Source organism: Cydia fagiglandana, chromosome 16, assembly GCF_963556715.1.
Source record: "Cydia fagiglandana chromosome 16, ilCydFagi1.1, whole genome shotgun sequence".
Taxonomy (NCBI): Eukaryota; Metazoa; Arthropoda; class Insecta; order Lepidoptera; family Tortricidae; genus Cydia; species Cydia fagiglandana.
The window spans coordinates 8,019,581-8,040,264 of NC_085947.1; the positions used below are offsets into that span (position 1 = coordinate 8,019,581).

General features: G+C 40.7%; 3 protein-coding genes across 3 annotated transcripts; 1 reads left to right on the forward strand and 2 right to left on the reverse strand.

Moving 5' to 3' along the window:
• Positions 1–430: 430 nt before the first annotated feature.
• LOC134672217 (calphotin-like) lies at positions 431–1,532 on the forward strand. The gene is made up of 2 exons (XM_063530118.1): positions 431–476; positions 784–1,532. Exon 2 carries the CDS (start codon positions 795–797, stop codon positions 1,530–1,532), a length of 738 nt encoding a protein of 245 aa, XP_063386188.1. The 5' UTR covers positions 431–476; positions 784–794.
• A 1,162-nt stretch (positions 1,533–2,694) lies between these two features.
• Positions 2,695–4,247, reverse strand: LOC134672314 (large ribosomal subunit protein uL13m). The gene is made up of 3 exons (XM_063530210.1): positions 4,092–4,247; positions 3,740–4,018; positions 2,695–2,995 (listed from the first exon to the last, which is right to left on the reverse strand). Exons 1-3 carry the CDS (start codon positions 4,113–4,115, stop codon positions 2,762–2,764), a joined length of 537 nt encoding a protein of 178 aa, XP_063386280.1. The 5' UTR covers positions 4,116–4,247; the 3' UTR covers positions 2,695–2,761.
• Positions 4,248–5,419: 1,172 nt separating this feature from the next.
• On the reverse strand, positions 5,420–19,787 carry LOC134671889 (leukotriene A-4 hydrolase). Its single transcript, XM_063529744.1, is given in 11 exon segments — positions 5,420–5,757; positions 6,696–6,914; positions 8,487–8,658; positions 9,919–10,240; positions 10,684–10,905; positions 11,714–11,912; positions 13,257–13,477; positions 13,908–14,019; positions 16,086–16,228; positions 17,388–17,500; positions 19,580–19,787. Coding segments are annotated over 11 exon segments (2,070 nt in total). The 5' UTR covers positions 19,701–19,787; the 3' UTR covers positions 5,420–5,531.
• Positions 19,788–20,684: the final 897 nt, after the last annotated feature.

The following is a 20,684-nucleotide window of genomic DNA, read 5'->3' on the forward strand; positions in this document are numbered from 1 at the left end:
TTTCTAAACGAAGATTGTCACTCACACTAGTTAATAGCTAGTGTACATATTAAAAAAGTTAAAAAAAAGAGTATAGCCAGTTATGGAGATGAGGGTTCAATCAGAAAATTAGGCTTTACTTTTGGCTACAGGAAAGACGTAAACCCAATTGCTGTTTTCTGAAAACGACTATTGTCAGCTCTGTTTGATACGTAAAATATATTTTTCCATTTATAATTATTCAATGTATTAATCCTTTAAGCTAAGAAGATTAATAAAAACAATCAGTTACATGAAATCAGTACATACGCGGACTAATCACTTTTAACTGATAACTCATGGTCCGTATCATATCAAGCGATATCACAGAACACTTCGGACCTATATAAATAAGTTATCTATATCAGATATCGCTTTGTTGTTGGACAATTAGTGACAGGTGAGTGTGTTTTGTTATTTTTATTGTTTAAAAAGCTTGTGGAAGTTTCGAGAAGAAGGTAGTTGTAATATTGTCACTAAAGAATCAAATAAAAAAAAAGAATCTATTTTTATTTTATGGCGCATTTTGAAAGCAAATTAACTGATAACCACTCACTATTTTACCTGTAATGAATTACTAGAAATAGCTAGAAGAAGTCAATAAAATAACTAAAAGAAAACTTGCCATACCCATACCTATAGGTACGGTACTACTAGCGCTATCTAGTTAAGATTAAGTTACCTCTAGTTTTTTATTGCTTTTGTTCGCCGTAGTAAAAATATATAAATAAGAAATAAAACTCATAAAATGAATATGCCTTACAGTTGCAACAAAGATGAAGTACCTGCTAGCATTCGCCCTCGTCGCCGTGGCCGCGGCACTCCCCGAGCCCGTGCGGCTGCCGCAGCCCGCGCTGCCCGAAGTCGCCCCCCTCCTCATCCCCCAACCGGTCGCGTCACCAGTCTTCGTAGACACCCCTGAAGCCGCCGCACCCGTAGATGCTGTGAAGGTTGCCGATGCTCCCATTGAGGCCGTCCCTGCCGACTTCACTCTCAACTTCGTTGATGTAGTCCCAGAGATTGCTGAAGCTCCCGTGGAGAACTTCGCTGTCAAGTTCGTTGATAACGCTGATGTCAATGTTGCCGCTGAAGACGCCAACCTCGCTGTCAAAATTGTTGATAACGCTGATGTCAATGTTGCCGCTGAAAACTCCAACCTCGCTGTCAAAATCGTTGATAACGCTGATGTCAATGTTGCCGCTGAAGACGCCAACCTCGCTGTCAAATTCGTTGATGTCGCTGATGTTGACGAAGAGACCCCCTCTTACGTCCCAATCGATGTCCCCTTCCAGATTAAGGTCGTGGATATGCCCCTCCCCGACTCAGTTGTGATGCCTCTCCTACAGCCTGTGAAGATTGAAGATGCCCCCGTGGACGGCAATAACTTCCCGGTTAAGTTTGTAGATGTGGCTCCTGAGCTTCCCGTCATGTCCCCTAAGCGTTACCCTGACCCAATGTGGCGTCGTTACCCTGACCCAATGTGGCGTCATTACCCTGACCCAATGTGGAGTTAAGAATAGTTTATTTTTAAGTTTCAGCGTTTAACAACAGAGTAGGTTTTTTTACATTATTTTGTAACGATTACGATCCATCTTTTCGTTTCATCTTTCCTACAGAAAATAAACAACCGAAAAACACATGAGTACCTAATAGTTTTATTTTTCCTAAAATCATTCCCTTTTAACTCTTTTCAAAAACTCGTCAGTCATGGTCCATATGGCATGAACTTTATTCAATGTGACGCTTTGGCGCCCAAAACTGGATACCACCTACGGTTAGGAATGGTAATGGTGTGGTCAAGGCTCGGAACCGGTTTTTTCTTCATACAAAAATACCGGTATTATAACGTTCTTTTTCATTCTTTGATTAATTATTTCATTTTTAATGGGACAATCTAATAATACGAAGTTGTCACCTAAATACATGATACAGTCCTACGTAAAGAGCATAAAATAATTAAAAATATTAGGTTATTTCGGGTTTTTCAAAAAAACCGGTTCCGAGCCCAGGGTGTGGTGTAGCACGCATTCAATGCCAGGGGGCGTAGCCTAGGAACAAACTTGTACGACGCGGTGAACGCTTATGCGTTGGTAGCAGTGAACATGTTAAGCAGTGTTTAGGGCTGATGAAAATCAACATACAAATTGTGCCCTATGAAAGTCTCGTCGGTTGACGTCATTGACGCATTATCTTTCGATTTCACTCCATTAGTCGTCTAGTCATCTGTATCCGGACTGACGTGACCCTAATCAGACTATAGTCCGACTAGTCCACTTCAAATACGCAGGTTACAATGAGCAAGTTCAGAAAGATAAAGATAGAATGAAAAACAGCTATTCTCAGAGGGAGATACTGTATTTAATGATGTTGTTTTTAATTATTAATCATGTCCAATTGTAATTGAGGCTTGTCTTGTGTTACATAATAATTACATTATATGAAAATAAAATAAATATATTTGGTTAAGCCATATTAGGTAGGTACTGCACTTATCAATGGCCTTGCACTTATACTTCGTCAAGCAGATCTTGTCAGTAGAAAAAGGCGGCAAATTTGAAAAATGTAGGCGCGAAGGGATATCGTTTCATAGTAAATTAGAATTTCGCGCCTTTTTCTACTGGTAAGATTTGCTTGACCATGTATAAATCTTATTTTTCTCAATAAATAAACTACATTAACTTCAAAGTTTTATTTACTACACTTTAATCCTATTCTATATACATATATATTTTTAACAAACAATTTATTTAAGGACATAATCTTCAGGATACTCCATGACTTTAGGGAATTTCTTCACTTCCTCTTCAGGTATGTGGTCAAGTCTGTCCGGAACCCTGCGGATCTGACGGATCTGGTTGCTCACATTCTGGAGGATGTCTTCTGGAATATTTCCACCGGGATATACAAACAGCCTTTCCATGGTGTGGCGTCTTTGGAGATTGCCTTTCATAGATCTGTAGACAGCTTTCTTAATAATCTGGAATGAAGCAAGAATTGAGTAAGTAGGACATAAGGACTAAATTTAACTCAAAATATAAGGGTTTAAATCTGAGTTCACCATTTGTATGGTTACAATACAATAGTATGTAGTACGAGTTTATTTGATGTGGTGTCAGTAGCACTCATTTTGTCATTAACTGTTTCACATAATATTCTCTTAACACATTCAACACCAAGAACCCGACTGTCGGGTACACTGTTCGTAGCGACTACGCGCTACATACGACGAAACCGTGGCTACGCGCTACGAGCGTAACCCGTAGCACTTAGTGGTATTGAATGTGTTAAGCAAATATCCTCAAGCCCTATTTAGACGATGCGAGAACTCGCATGCGAGTTTCATTACATTGCAGTTTTTGATCGGTCAGTTGCATTGGATGTACCTGACAGTCTGCATGGTGCCGGCATCAGAAAAGAATAGCACCACCCCATCTTGTCCCGTGGGTGTCGTATAAGGCGACTAAGGGAAAACTGGCGACAGATATGCATATGAGCAAGGCTCGCCCGTATCCTTTTAGCGGGGTCCTTGCTCACAAGAACTGTGCGCGCGCCAAATCGTAAAAAAAAAAACTAACAGTCCGCAATGTAATTAAAATCACATGCGAATCCTCGCGCCGTCTAAATCAGCCCTTATTCTTGTGTAAGTAACTCTCCCACAGCTTAAATACAAGAAAGATTTCAATTTTCAGAGTATTTATCTACCTACATGAAAAATACTAACCATAGTAGGATCCTTGTTATGCAATTCCCAAGCTAAAGTCCAGCTAGCACCACCAGGGTACCCAGTGTGGTGGAAATACGCTCTCTGCCGCCAATCATCACCACGCAACGCAATGTCCCGGCTGTTTATGCACACGACAACATCCCCGCAGTCGTTCATCGGATGGTAGATGGGTTTGTGTAATCCCATAAGATACTTCTTAATAATGTCCGCAGACTCATAAGGGTCCTGCCATTTGCAGTCGAATATGTGCCAAGTGCGTGCGAATGTAGCCCATTGCTGAAATTTTAATTTAACATGAGAACAGAAGGATTAGGTTAGACGGTACGAAATTTGCTTCACCGCCGATTACCTGGACTCGTTTTGCCGCTGACATTCCAGTGTATTTATGCAAAGATAAAACTAGAAAAAGCTGAAATAGCACTATTATTTTATTAAGTAACAAATAATTTTATTAGGATTGTTTATTTTTAATTATTTTGAGGTTAGGTTAGGAATAACCATAGACTACAATCAATGACAGTTTTCTTTCTTTGAAGTCATGTCTAATTTAGACCAAGGCAATACTTTAGTCCGAGTGGTACAGAATCGATACTTTTTTTAATAATTCCATTCGATTCAAATATTTAAAAAAGCATAATCGCAAAAAAAATACTAGATGATTAATTTGATCAGACTAGGGATTATTCCGGTTACTATTAAATTTGTATTGCAAAAGAAAACCGGGAACACTTTTTGTAGTTCCGTACCCAAAGGATAAAAACGGGAATAGGGCATGCTCCCGGGAATTCCCGGTTCTCATATTCCCGGGAATTTTATAGTGTCAAAAGAACCGCTACTGAAGACCCGATACCGGTACTTCCCGGTTCTTGTCGTATGAGTATTTATTCCCATTTCAATAGTAGTAATCCGACAAACTAACCTAGTAAAGTAGGCATTCGTGTAGGCAGGCCGTATCGTCATAGTCCAAGAGAATATAATCACTACGTTTTAGTCACAGTCCTGAGGGCATGACGCTACGGTCATGTTGTGTGGCTCGGCCCAGGCGGAGGCAAAGTGTGCCGGTTAATTTCGTAAAATAGGTTGGAACGCCAATTAAGTGTTTGTTTATAATAAAATTATCTAGTCATTTATTAAATCTTATGCAATTATTTATATGAAAATAAGTCACTCATAAAGATTGTATGCTAACACGAACAATTTCTTAAAAGTAATCAAAAGATGCCTTGAGAACCGGGAATCCTGGTTCCGGCCATGCCCAGGACCGGGAAATGAAATTCTTGGTACCGAGACCGGTACTGCATGCCCTAAACGGGACCATATTACTGACTCCACTGTCAGTCTGTCTGTCACCAGGCTGTATTTCATGAACCGTAATACGTACAGTTGAAATTTTCACAGATGATGTATTTCTGTTGCCGCTATAAAAACACATACTAAAAAGTACGGAACCCTCGGTGGCCGATTTGGATTTTTTATATTTATAGAATACACAGGGTATACTAGATTGGACCCTTCGGTTTCTTAGTTCTCATTGTAATAATTTTTCCTTTTTCAACTCCTACATCTCGTTCTTCTAGTTTTAACTGTGGACGTCTTTAGCGGTCAAAAGGTAATAGCGCTGAAACTATTGAAAGCGACTTCTACAGTTTAGTAGACATTCAAAATAAACAAACAAACATTTCAATACAACATTATTTTATTCACATCTCACTTAACAAAATAGTAAAAAAATAATCAGCTTACATGAATAAAAGAATACAAAACTGTATTTATCTAATATTTTATATCATTAATTATTGAGATGCAAGTCTTTTCGCACTGTATACGCAGACACATGCATCATATATTTTTCGTTTTCTAAGAAATTGTTTATGGCTTGCTGTCTCACTTCTTCCCAGGCGTAAAGGTCCCTGTATATCGGTCGCACGTACTTCATACGGCCCTGTTTGTTGACGAAATCGAATGCTTCGGGTAGTTTGTCGAGGTCTTTACTTCTGATGCACAATCTCAGCCACCTGAAAAGAAAAATAAGTTACCTATTAGTATCAGATAAATGAGATAACAAGCATATCACAAATTATTCAGCCATTGTGGAGTTTAAGGTAAAACACGTTTAAAGTGATGGTCCCACACCGGCTGTTATAAACAACGTAATAAAACACTATCAATAATATAATGTTGGCACTGTCACTCAATGTTATATGTAAAATGAAAAGCCAATGTGGGACCACCATAACAGGTATACCCATAGTATACCTATGTATTTAGAAGTGTCCTTTTGACAAGTATTTAATGTGCTCAGAGTCCAAACACATTTTACGTTTATTATCGGTAAAAACAAACCCAATATAAAAACTAAATTGTTGAAGCGTAGTAAATTCGATACCTAATGATAAGGATTTGCGTTTTTATTACAATAACTGAAAACATAGGTCATATTCTAGTATCTAATGGTAAATCGTTGTAAGAAACAGGGTGAAATGTGTTTTTGAATTTCTTTTACATATTTCCATAAGATTTCGATACTAGAATTGAATTTGTATTTGTATAAGTACGCGGGGATTTACGAGGCTATAGAAATGTAACTTGAAAAGCTTGATAAGCGCTGGTGGCCTAGCGGTAAGAGCGTGCGACTTGCAATCTGGAGGTCGCAGGTTCAAACCCCGGCTCGTACCAATGAGTTTTTGGAAACTTATGTACGAAATATCATTTGATATTTGCCAGTCGCTTTTCGGTGAAGGAAAACATCGTGAGGAAACCGGACTAATCCCAATAAGGCCTAGTTTACCCTCTGGGTTGGAAGGTCAGATGGCAGTCGCTTTCGTAAAAACTAGTGCCTACGTCAAATCATGGGATTAGTTGTCAAGCGGACTCCAGGCTCCCATGAGCCGTGGCAGAATGCCGGGATAACGCGAGGAAGGAGAGAGAAATGTAACTTGAACTTGGGGCCCACCTGTACTTAATTTCAGCGTTTTTACTCGTATCCAGTTTATACGCGTGCCCCATACTGCGCAGACTATCCACAGACAATGGCGGCCGATCGATCAGTTCTTGCAGCAAATGAATTATTTGGTGGGGCGTGAACACTTTGACGTCGTTGAATTTGAACTTGTGGTGATCGCTGATTTGTCCCAATAGTGTTGAGATCGCCTTGGTCATTGAAGTATCATAGCTGGAATAAAAAATGGAATTAGTATTTCGAATGCCCTTGATGAAATGATGCTGATGAACAAATTTACTCTATAAGGAGAGATGACAGAATTGAGTGTGTCACAAAATATCAGATGTGAGTATCTGTATCCCTCATAATATAATAGGGAATATTACGCAAAACTCTGCGTAGAGGGCGTCACTTGCGTGAAACACGACAAATCAAAAGTTCGGTTTCTGCCTCTCTATCACTCTTGCTTATTCGATCATAGTCAAAAATTGTCTATGGTTTACTAAACAAATTAGTGCTGCACTCTGGCAGCAGAACATTGCAGTAATACTCCCTTACATAAAGTTGCTCGCCAGTGGCGCCAACGCCAACTAGTGAACAAAATAACTGTGACATGAAAACGGAAACCGAATCGAAAACCGTGCAACTTTTGCTGGGACCATGTTAGGCTTAGGTTACTCTTGAGTTGACATACCTCCGGTGTTACAGTGACGTGGTAGGTCTGGGACGCCCTGTACACTTGCGCAGGTGTTCGTTGAACTGTTCCGTGTCTAGGGACCTCACCGCGCAGTGGTTCAGGCATGAAGTAAACAAACTCACTCAGGAATGACCGGAGGCATGCCGCTGGTGTTCAGCCACGCCTTCCAGTCGACCGCGTTTAATTTGTCGCTGTCGCTGAAGTACTTGAGCAGGTAGGCCTTGAACTGGTCCGTATCCAGGGACTTTCGTGCGAAGTGGTTCAGGTATGAGGTAAACAAACTCACTCAGGAATGACCGGAGGCATGCCGCTGGTGTTCAGCCACGCTTTCCAGTCGACCGCGTTTAATTTGTCGCTGTCGCTGAAGTACTTGAGCAGGTAGGCCTTGAACTGGTCCGTATCCAGGGACTTTCATGCGAAGTGGTTCAGGTATGAGGTAAACAAACTCACTCAGGAATGACCGGAGGCATGCCGCTGGTGTTCAGCCACGCTTTCCAGTCGACCGCGTTTAATTTGTCGCTGTCGCTGAAGTACTTGAGCAGGTAGGCCTTGAACTGGTCCGTGTCCAGGGACTTTCGTGCGAAGTGGTTCAGGTATGAGGTAAACAAACTCACTCAGGAATGACCGGAGGCATGCCGCTGGTGTTCAGCCACGCCTTCCAGTCGACCGCGTTTAATTTGTCGCTGTCGCTGAAGTACTTGAGCAGGTAGGCCTTGAACTGGTCCGTATCCAGGGACTTTCGTGCGAAGTGGTTCAGGTATGAGGTAAACAAACTCACTCAGGAATGACCGGAGGCATGCCGCTGGTGTTCAGCCACGCTTTCCAGTCGACCGCGTTTAATTTGTCGCTGTCGCTGAAATACTTGAGCAGGTAGGCCTTGAACTGGTCCGTATCCAGGGACTTTCGTGCGAAGTGGTTCAGGTATGAGGTAAACAAACTCACTCAGGAATGACCGGAGGCATGCCGCTGGTGTTCAGCCACGCTTTCCAGTCGACCGCGTTTAATTTGTCGCTGTCGCTGAAGTACTTGAGCAGGTAGGCCTTGAACTGGTCCGTATCCAGGGACTTTCGTGCGAAGTGGTTCAGGTATGAGGTAAACAAACTCACTCAGGAATGACCGGAGGCATGCCGCTGGTGTTCAGCCACGCCTTCCAGTCGACCGCGTTTAATTTGTCGCTGTCGCTGAAATACTTGAGCAGGTAGGCCTTGAACTGATCCGTATCCAGAGACTTCCGCGCGAAGTGGTTCAGGTACGAGCGGACGAAATCGTCGAATACCTCTGTAAAGGGAGAAGAAATGTTATTAAGGGTAAAGAAGAAAAGTAGTGCACATAACCCTAAGAATTTGTATTTATTGCATACATGTATAGTACAGTGATGCATCAGAATACATGGTGTTAAATATAATTTCTTAGTACATGCTACCCTGTGGGGGCAGTCAAGAATGCCTATATTTGTTATGATGTCTGCTGACAATGGAACCAACATGCTTCCAAGTTAGGTTTATGGAGCTTTTTCAATGTTTAACCATACTGTGCCAGTTAATATGACATAGTATGCATTTCGGCTGATCTGACGAAGATGAGACAAGTATAATTTTTGCTTTAACAAAAAATGCGAATGACAATGGCCATATTATGTTACGGCCTCTCTATAGCGCGACACCTAGGGAAATAAGTAGAGATGCACCGGATATCCGGTTACTATCCGGTATCCGGCCTATCCGGCCACTATTTTACTATCCGGCCGGATACCGGATAGTGACCTTCTATCCGGATACCGGATAGTAACATTGCTTGATTTCGGAGTAAACAAATTGGATTTAAGAAACAGACACGGTCATATTTATTATTTTAAAACAATTTAATCATTCCACTGACTTGCACGCGCATTCATTTCGAACCTAGAAATGAGTCCGCGCGAACGTTTACTAGGAAACAGGTCAAACCTGCAGAATGCGCACCCGAAAAACCGAAACGTAGGTATAATTCCGCCGGCCGGATACCGGATATTCGGCCAGTGTCCAGGCCGGATATCCGGTATCCGGTATCCGGCCAAACAACTATCCGTTGCATCTCTAGAAATAAGCTATAGACGTCAAGTATGCGATGCTCATAATGATAAAACGACGATTTTTAGGGTTCCGTACCCAAAGGGTAAAACGGGACCCTATTACTAAGACTTCGCTGTCCGTCCGTCTGTCACCAGTATCTCACGAACCGTGATAGCTAGACAGTTGAAATTTTCACAGATGATGTATTTCTGTTGCCGCTAAAACAACAAATACTAAAAACAGAATAAAATAAAGATTTAAATGGGGCTCCCATACAACAAACGTGATTTTTGACCAAATTTAAGCAACGTCGGGAGTGATCAGTACTTGGATGGGTGACCGTTTTTTTTTTGCTTTTTTTTCGTTTTTTTTTTGCATTATGGTACGGAACCCTTCGTGCGCGAGTCCGACTCGCACTTGCCCGGTTTTTTTTTAATAAAACAAAAAGCACCCTACAATGCAAAATGGAAAATCTAACCGCTCTTACCCGGCCCGCCGACTAGATCCTCTAAATATCTCAAAAACAGCGACCCCTTCTCATAAGGGACCGTCGAGAACGCATCATCAGGGTGAACTCCTTTCAGGTCCACGACCAGCCGTGTCAGCGGGTTGGTCTGGCCAAGGTCACTGACCTGAAATATTAGATAATGTTAGAACGTCTTACCGGGGCCACCGACTAAATCCTCGATGTAACGGAGGAAGAGAGAGCCCTTTTCGTAAGGGACGCGGGAGAATGCGTCGTCCGGGTGGATTCCTTTGAGGTTGACGTGTAACTGGGTTAGGGGGTTGGTGGCACCGACGGTGTTCAGCTGCAAAATTCGGGGGTTTAGTATTCAACTGCTCCAGTTCATTAAGGTGGATTTAAAATTGGCGTTATTTCAATTCATTTAGTGATTAATTTCATAAGTATCAATTGAAATAAGAACAGTTAAAATAGTACAGATATCATTTTAAATGGCTGACAGTTTTAAGCCTACACACGACGTGTTATGTGTAGCGTTTATGGTGCGGTACGAACAAAAAGCATAGTCATGGTAATATCATATCCTATGAACGCGTATGACCAGAGATGTCATATGGTCATTGCCAACCTAAAATTAAAACCCAGTTCATTCCTTTTAAGGTTCCTTAGTTAACTAGTTCACCATAGCCGTCTGTAGGTTGGTCAGTCAACTTGTTAACTCTCTCAAAAGACAGGGTCTGCAAAAAACTTCGACAAAGAGGACCAACACAACAGTTTGATAGCACTCACCGCCTCAGTCAACTCCTGGAGCCCCAGCAAGCTATGGAAGTCCCTGCTCTTCTTGGCCTCCGCGCTGTCATCGATGAGCGAGGCGCCGACCTTCCTCTCCAGGAACACGGTGAAGCCCTCGTTGAGCCAGAAGTGCTCGAAGTTCCTGTTGGTGACGAGGTTCCCAGTCCAGCTGTGCATGATCTCGTGGACTAATACGTCTGCTAGGCTTCTGTCACCAGCCTAGAAGAAAAGGATAGTTGTAATGAAAAGTCGGTTACGAGCATAGAAGAATCCTCTAGACGGAGTTTAGAGCAATTATTTCATGCAACTGATGCTACCAAAAATGCGGGGGTGCGCGGGACGAGGTGAGCGAAGTCCCGTGCCGTGATTGGTCCGTTCAAACGACGAACGAGTTCACGGACGTCACACAAAGACACTTTCGACTCGAACATGGAGTAAAATTACCGTATGCGTGGCTGCGGAGGTAGCGCGACTATGCTCAGTCTGGAGGATATTTTGTCTGTGGTTACGAGTTTGTTAGTTATGTTATAAGACTTATAAGTAGTGTCCAACCGAAACCTTGTTTTTGCCGAAACCGAATATTTGGTTTTATTTCAGTTTCGACTGAAACGGAAACTTTTATACAAGGGGACCGTTTCTCAAAAGCTTGTAACTTGAACTACAAGTGGAAGTCCCTTTCTAACAAAAGCTGTCTAAAAGTGACATCCGCTTGTAATAAAAGTGACAAGCTTTTGAGAAACGGGTCCATATTCTTAATTTTATACACTTTACATGAAATAGGTTAGCATTCCAACGAAACTGATTCATTAACTTCTTGGCTAAAACAAATAAGCGTAGCGCGAAAAATTTACGATCGTCGTTTCGGTTTTGGCAAGTTTGGCGTCGAAACTTACGGAACTCTTCCCCCGTACGGAAGAGGGCGGCAATACCAGCTGATCGTACTGAGTCCATCCATACGTGGGGCTCGCACAATCTCTCGGCCGCTTGCAGGTTCTTATCTATCTGTGTTAGATCAACTCATTCTCACCAGTAAAGTAGGAGTGACGAAAGTCAAGCACGGGTTCTCCATCCCCCCATACGGGAAAGAAGGGGGCAGCACCAACAAATCGTATTGCGTCCACACGTACGGCCCGCATAATCGCTCGGCCGCTTGTAGGTATTTCTCCGTCTCCGCGAATTCCCAAGCGCTCTTTTCGATTTCATCCTTTTCTGACCATACTCGGGACCTGCAAAAGAGTAAGTATTATGTCAAAATAAGGGAACCACTTGTTTAATACCATGTAGTAGATATTTACTTCTTTAACATTTTAACCGCCAGCAATTTTTGATCGAGCGCGCTCGTGTCGCCACCGACAGTAATAGTACCACGCAGAGTAAGGTTGGCATAGTTACTGGAGTTATGGATGTGTTGTAAAAACCAAATCAGATCTTTGTCTTATTTATCAGACTGTGGCGAAATGAGCTGGATATGTAATGTCTTATATACCAGACTCTGGCGGTTAAAGGGTTAAAAGTCTCTCCATTAATGAGCACCAAGTACGCGATGCTGCAGAATGACTGCTATGCCCTCACAGGTTCCATGTGGAACTACCCAGACATTGTAATATCTATAAAAATTTCATGGTTGCAATAAATAAATATGACATGATATGACTTTCCTTACCTTGGCCCCAGCTCCCTGGACCAGAACGACTAGATAATAGTAAAATAAAGAAGCTCCCTCCTCATTGTATGATAACATTCTTACCTCGGCCCGGCTCGGCTCTCTCCACAGAGAGCGCCTATGAAAACAGTGTCCTCTTCAGGAGCTGTCACCTGAATGTAACCTTAACTGACGGTATCCTTACCTCGGCCCGAGTTCTCTAGCCTCCAGCACGCCCACAGCGATAGCCAGCAGATACGCCGGTATAGGCACAGGCTGCCTAAAGGTTGCTTTAGCACCGCGGCTCTCTCCACGGAGAGCGCTCATGAGTACAGTGAACTCTTCAGTTGTCACCTGAATGTAACCTTAACTGATGGTATCCTTACCTCGGCCCGAGTTCTCTAGACTCCAGCACGCCCACAGCGATAGCCAGCAGATACGCCGGTATAGGCACAGGTTGTCTAAAGGTTGCTTTAGCACCGCGGCTCTCTCCACGGAGAGCGCTCATGAGTACAGTGAACTCTTCAGTTGTCACCTGACTGTAACCTTAACTGATGGTATCCTTACCTCGGCCCGAGTTCTCTAGACTCCAGCACGCCCACAGCGATAGCCAGCAGATACGCCGGTATAGGCACAGGTTGCCTAAAAGTTGCTTTAGCACCGCGGCTCTCTCCACGGAGAGCGCTCATGAGTACAGTGAACTCTTCAGTTGTCACCTGAATGTAACCTTAACTGATAGTATCCTTTCCTCGGCCCGAGTTCGCTAGATTCCAGCACGCCCACAGCGATAGCCAGCAGATACGCCGGTATAGGTATAGGCTGCCGTAAGGTGGCTTTAGCACCGCGGCTCTCTCCACGGAGGGCGCCCATGAGAACAGTGAACTCTTCAGTTGTCACCTGAATGTAACCTTAACTGATAGTACCTTACCTCGGCCCGAGTTCTCTAGACTCTAGCACGCCCACAGCGATAGCCAGCAGATACGCCGGTATAGGCACAGGCTGCCGGAAGGTGGCTTTAGCACCGCGGCTCTCTCCACGGAGGGCGCCCATTAGAACAGTGAACTCTTCAGGTGCTGTGACTTCCGCGTCGTATGTGAACTTCACGGCTGGCGTGTCTTGACAGGGCAAGATAGAGCGAGCGTGGATAGGCTGTAAACAGTTGACTCGTTATAAGGCATAAGGGTGTCAGAAATTGTGCAAAATAGAACCCTATCGTTTTGAAATAAAGTTTTAAATCAGATGGGAGATGTATTTCCTCTGCCTTATAAAGGCTTAATAAAATTAATGCTGTAGAATGGTTGCAAAGTCTAAGAAAAAATTGTGTCTCCAAGTTTGATGCTGTTTGACGAAACGTTCTGTGGTAACTGGATTGTCATACGTCAACTATTGATAACCAGACTTACAACATAATGTACAGCCATACAGAGCCATTTACATCAGCAGTAGATTTTTTCTTGCTATCATTAACTATTTGTTCGATAGCGTCTGTATGATATTTTCAACCCCTATTGGATGTTGATCTAGTCTATTTGAAAAACGGATAGTCATGGGAAAAAAGAAAATAATGAGTTTATCTCACCTGACATTGACTGAAGAGGTATGGGTGCTTCTTGCCCGAGGTCTGGCTAGGTTCCAGCCATTGCAGAGCAGACGCGGTGTGCGAAGACGCGTAGTCTATTTTAATTTTTAACCTGCAACAACATTACTAGTGTAATCAATTAAGGATGCTGTGGTGTTATTCGCCGTAAGGGGGTAGACTTTGGTAGTCTAGTTGGCACGCTAGAGCAAGCTGGTGAGAGTTTGAATCTTGCATGAGACAGATTTTGCCATACTTTCTTTGAGTACCTACTTCCAAAACATAATCAATTTTTAATATTCAGATACAAGAGATATGACATCATCATGAATTAAGATTTATTCTCTAGTCGGTGGAGTATAGTTATTTGATTAAACAGATCACATTTTCAATTAAGTACTATTACGTTTTTTAACTAAGTACTTTGGTAATCAATCTTTACAACTACTACATTACTTGCTACACATTTATGTTACAAAAAACAATGAGATACGATAAAGCTTAAACAAATACCGATAAATCGTAAAAGTCTTATCATTATCATAATAATGTAGCGAAAGTTATACACATTACTAACAATGACAGTATTATGTTACTACACTCTACTGTGGTATCCAGAATCAAAATGAGTAAACCGATTCCGGGCGTGTTTTATTATTTAGTGAGATTACCGTCTTTAAAGTATTTACCTATGTATTTGATTTTTCCAGCCAATAGAATAAACTTGACACAAGCAGTAAAACGACATCGACATCCCGTTTGTTAATCACTGTGCTTTGACCTACATAGTGACAGCCATATAACTAGAAATACACTACCTACTTAGTTACCTACTTTACATATCCTACAGGTTATATTTCCGACTGAATTGACACGAGCAGGCGGATTGACAATAACTACAATACGGTGCACTGAGCAACTTATAGTTGCATTGACAACAATAAATACCTACCTAGCTACCTAGACCTACAAATACTACCAACATTTATTGCTAACCTACTCTTAATGTCGGGCGGCTGTTCTGGGCCAAACTTCCGACACACTTTGCAATAACAGCAGGAGTCGGACGACTCAACCGAGGCGGACGACTCGACCGAGGCGGACGACTCAACCGAGGCGGACGACTCGACCGACCGCCGCCGAGCGACCGGCGCCTGACAGCAGAGACACCCACATGTTCCCGGTGGGGTCGGACACTGGGTGGACCGCCGCCGAGCGGGCGGCGTATGACAGCAGAGACACCCACTTGTTGTCGGTGGGGTCGGACACTGGGTGCTTGCTATCTTGTAAAACGTGTCATGGAACGACAGGGACGTACATCCTGTCATAGATGACGTGGTACTCCTAGGACATGTAGTGACACCAAAAATAAGATTAAGGGAAAAGTTGGACAATAGATAAATACCGCTCCCTAAATTTACTGGAGTATAGATATACCTATTCAATATTTTCAAAATTAACAATTTTGATATCTAGAATGTTTTCAAGGAGGTTTTGTATTTTATTGTAATCACAAAATCTCCAGGCATCTCACCCTAATCTATTGAATATCATATTTCACTTGGTGTCCGTTGTTAGCACAAGCTAAGATGCAGTCTACGAAAAAAATCTTGATTTAAAATTGATTCCGTTCCCTAAAATTACTGAATGAGACTGGCAAAATTGAACCTATTTTGAATAACATTATTTACACTTAACATCAGAAATTTACAAGATTAACCTTTTCGACGCCGTGTCAAACACAAAAGCAGTCACCCGGACGCCACGTTACCGAAGTGTCAAAACTGAAATTGGACTTTATGCATATGCAGGTAGGTCTATGTTGCTCTGTGGTCTGTGACCGATTAATCAGTCTTTTGCGTTGAACTTGCGTTGCAGATATATCGCCCATTGGCGTCCAAAAGCAGGCGTGTCTCACTCCGCGATTTCGTCGCTTTGCTACAGGTAGCTAAAAGTACATCCGTTCGGCCCCAATTTTGGGGTTTGCCATAAGCCGCGCGTGGCGCTTTCGCCACCTAGCGGCCATATCTGTGCTGATCGTAACAGACGCGTTTTGTTAGAGAGTGAGTCTTCTGTACTTAATACTATTATTTATTCTGTGCCAAAAGGTTAAGTTGATTTGGTTAGTCAGAACCATCCTGTATTAATTTGAAAAGATTTAGAGATTTTATAATTACTTACGTCTCTCCTGCTATCTCTGTTTTAGGCAGCTTTATCGTCAACTTGGAGCCAAAGTTGGGTAAGTCATCCCCAAGTGTGTACTTCAAGGGGGTGCCATCTTCTAATTCTATTGAGTGGATGGTAAGGTTGCTTGTGTCTAGAATCTGTAAACAATATTTATATTAGAGATGCTACGAATATTCGGCAACTACCTATTCGGTATTCGACCTATTCGGCCACTTTGCCGAATAATCGGTATTCGGCCGAATGTTGCCTACTATACGGCCGAATAGCGAATACCTGTTGCACCTACTAAAAAGAAAAATTACACAAAAAATGTATATTTAACATTTGAAATGTATTCTTGGAAAGTTGTTGAATATGAAGACCCTTTTTGAGCATTTGTTGAATACTAAATAATATTTTATTTTTATCATGGGTCTGATTTGATTGACTCTAACTACATTAATTAATCCTGTCCAACAATCATTAAAGTTGTAAGTAACAACATTAGTTCCTATAGTTAGGTCACTCTAGTACAACATTTAAAAAATGTTGACACATATAAAAATATAGAGATATAGAGATGTAGATATCACATTTGACATTTTTAGCCCAGTATTATCTCTCAATCAATGACACTTAGTTTTTGATACGTATATTTACTGGTGGTATTTGCCTTATGTATGTTACCTTGGTATGACCATAATTTCTGCCAACCTTGTAGTGGCCATCACATAAACTATGAAAAATAATGTAAGTTTGTGATGACTATTACTACAATAAAATACAATACAAATTATCTTTATTGCTCAACCTCAAATAAATTTACAAAGGAAGACACATAAATACAGATAAACAACAAACAGTCTTATCGGTAAAGAGTGATCTCTTCCAGACAACCTAATATACATATATTAGCACAGAAAATATTAATATTGCAATGCATTCCATTGACATTACTCTGTTTATTAAAATCAGAATACTCCAAAGCAAGTTATTTCAGTATTTAGCAGACTTTGTATTGAATTACATATTAAAGGCCTGTGCACACTGGCTTGCGTGTGCGTGACGTGCACGTGCGGGTGCGCTAAAATGTTGGAACCGCATATGCACACGTCACGCAAGCAGTGTGCCGTCTCTTATAACGATCTGTAAACTACAACACTGCACGCGCACGTGCACGTCACGCACACGCAGCCGGTGTGCACAGGCCTTAAACAGTGGCCAGTTATTGATGATTTACTCTACTTAATAATGATGTGTAAGTGTGTTGTATGTCACATATTCAAAAATTGAGAAAAATAACAAAATCTGTCTTACCACTTCACCAGTGTCTTGCAAAACATCTACAGTGATTAAAGCTGACCCACTTAGTACTTTCTTCTCAAAGTCCACATTGAGGGAGAGAGAGGTGTGTTTCACCACAGCTATATCTGTAAATGTATAATTCAACATTGTTATGTTTTTTAGGGTTCCGTACCCAAAGGGTAAAACGGGACCCTATTACTAAGACTTCGCTGTCCGTCCGTCTGTCTGTCACCAGGCTGTATCTCACGAACCGTGATAGCTAGACAGTTGAAATTTTCACAGATGATGTATTTCTGTTGCCGCTATAACAACAAATACTAAAAACAGAATAAAATAAAGATTTAAGTGGGGCTCCCATACAGCAAACGTGATTTTTGACCAAAGTTAAGCAACGTCGGGCGTGGTCAGTACTTGGATGGGTGACCGTTTTCTTTTTGCATTTTTTTCCTTTTTTTATTTTTTGCGTTATGGTACGGAACCCTTCGTGCGCGAGTCCGACTCGCACTTGCCCGGTTTTTTTTCTTTTTGTCTATTGCATAGACTTGTGCCATTCTAGAGAATGTTTTCCCTCTTGTATGGAAAATGTTATAGATCGAGAATATTTCCCATAGTTAATTCAGAATGTTCTCGAGAATGGCACAACTGAGTACACTATTACATATTAAAAGGTTTATTATATAGTAGAATATTCATGTTTGCCATTTTCAGCCAAAATATTTTTAAAAAAGCCTACCTCTAGAAAAGCTATACTTTAGTAATGCTATATTACTCTGAAATAAATCATCTACAATAATGTGGCACCTTTTGTCTGAAAACAGTTCATTTAATCATAATCATAATCATAATCGTTTATTGCCAACCATGGTACATATGTTGTTACAGATTATTGAAGTGTCACATGGACCCTGACAGGGCATAGCACGTATTCTTAAAAATAGTTCTTAAAGCTAGTTCTTAAAAGTAATGCAATGGGGCGATAACAATTTTGCCATTATAGATGTTGATCTTCCAGGAACTCTGCAACAGAGTAGTATGCTTTCTGAATTAAAAGCGTTTTTAACTTTGTAGAAAATAAGTTGTTGGTTGTGATATTTCGTATATTTATCGGTATTTGGTTATATATTATTATTGAGCTGTAATATGGGCCTTTTTTGTATATATTTAGTATCGGTTCTGGCGGGATGAGTTTATCATTCCGACGAACGCTATTATAGAATTTAAATAGATGGAGGTTGTTTCTGACAAAAGTGGCTATTTCTAGGATATATAAAGAGGGTAAAGTTAAAATTTTGAAGTTTATGTAGTGTGGTTTGCAGCTAACGATTTGTGGTATGTTTGCAAGTATGCGGATACATTTTTTCTGCATTAAAAATATGTCATGTGCGTCAGTGCTATTTCCCCATAGCATGACACCATAGCGTAACCAAGCTTGGGCGTATGCGTGATAAGCAGAGAGAGCACATTCTATATGAGTGTTGGCCTTTAGTATGCTTAATGCAAAGAGGAAAGAGGATAGTTTTGTTTTGACTTTGGCTACATGATTTTTCCAGTCAAGGTGTGAATCGATTGTGAATCCGAGTAAGGTGGCGTCTGTCTTTTCGTTGATTTTGATCTCGCTTTATCTATCTCGATTTATTCATTGAAAGTGTACATTAAACTCTTAATTCTACCATGTAATCACTATTTCATGATTCCCAAAAAAAGAGAGCTAATTTAAAAAGTAATCTTCTGGGAGTAGTTTACCATAATAACCTGACAGAGTCTTACTACCATCAAATAATAATAATTTTGAATATAGTTACTTAAACTAAGTCATTAGTCAATTAAAGTAGTTTTAAAGGTTTTTGAATCCTCTAAATTTGAATAAGGGCAACAAACAAATTAATAACTATTAACAAGTAACAAATGTACTGTTCTTAAAATGCAAATAAATAAATAAATAAAATAAAATAAAAAGCCTTTTATTTCCTTTCGTTATACATAAAGTTTGTTAATATATTTTTGTTGATTTAATTTGTAGGAACCCGTTAGGTGAAGGCCTCTTCCAAAGATGTCCATTTTTCACGGTCTTGTGCTATTCTTTTCCAATTTGGACCAACTTCCAACAGATCAACTTCCAAGCCGGTTGGTCACCCAGGAAGTTTTAGACCGAAACCTTCCAAAATGCAAATAATCATTATTAATCATATAAATTATAGACTTACCTGGCCGTGAGTATGAAGAAGGATCCATAGGACTCAAAGCACTCATGGTCGAAGCGTGACTTAAGAATAAACTGTAAAAGAATTTAACTAATGTTAAGAATTGTTTTTTTCTATTGCCCATTGTATTCACAGAGCTACTGACGAATTTACGAGTTACAGTTATTACTGCAATACAATAAGCAGTCAACTAGACTACAATACTCCCGCTTGTCAACTGCCTATAATGTCAATACATAATGTAATCAAGTCCGAACAGCAACACTCCTAACTGCATATTCCTTCCATGGACCTTATGCCTTCTGTAATAAGATCCACCAATGTACAGTTAACTGTGTGGGGTGTGGGTGATGGTAGGTATAAGCAATACATCTTTTGGTCACTATCACTCACTACATTACGAAAGTGGTTGTGTGTACGTTTAGAAGAGGCAGATACAGATATATAGCTACAGATGTGTATGTGTGATGATATTATTAGATAACCTAACAGGTCATTCCAGTTATTCCGTTATGTATATTACAATATAGTAACTTCTGTTTATATAATAAGATTATGAAACTAAATTACTAAATTTTTAGTTGTTTATACGATTTTGTGTTACAAAAATCTTTCCACTACCAAGATTATTTGATTAAGTTCTTATTTTAAAAGTATTATGATATTATAACTTACCGGCGTGTAGTAAATGTAAAATACTGATTGCAACAGATGAGATGAAAGTAACTCCGATATTAATATTTGTTATTAAGTGAATAATCAAATAACAATGCTGATGCTGATAATGATAAGAAATCACGAGAGAACAACCATTAAATTTATACCTGTGGCAGTTGCGTTTTGTTTAGCTAGAAATACACGATAAAGAAAAAGGTTAAATATACCTAAGTATGAGTATGTAATGTAATGAATACTGTATTATCATTTTTAGAAGTGTACATGAAAGATACATAGGAATTCGGTCACAGCATTCGATGTGATATGAAACTATACTTGGTCAAGCAGATCTTGTCAGTAGAAAAAGGCGGCAAATTTGAAAATTGTAGGCGCGAAGGGATATCATCTCATAGAAAATTGGAATTTCGCGCCTTTTTCTACTGACAAGATT

Bases quoted from the DNA above. Each gene is read 5' to 3' on its own strand.
- LOC134672217 (XM_063530118.1), top strand. From the start codon at position 795: ATGAAGTACCTGCTAGCATTCGCCCTCGTCGCCGTGGCCGCGGCACTC.
- LOC134672314 (XM_063530210.1), bottom strand. From the start codon at position 4,115: ATGTCAGCGGCAAAACGAGTCCAG. The intron at 4,019-4,091 runs GTAATCGGCGGT...TTAAAATTTCAG, and splicing joins CAGCGGCAAAACGAGTCCAG to CAATGGGCTACATTCGCACG. The intron at 2,996-3,739 runs GTTAGTATTTTT...GCTTCATTCCAG, and splicing joins ATAACAAGGATCCTACTATG to ATTATTAAGAAAGCTGTCTA.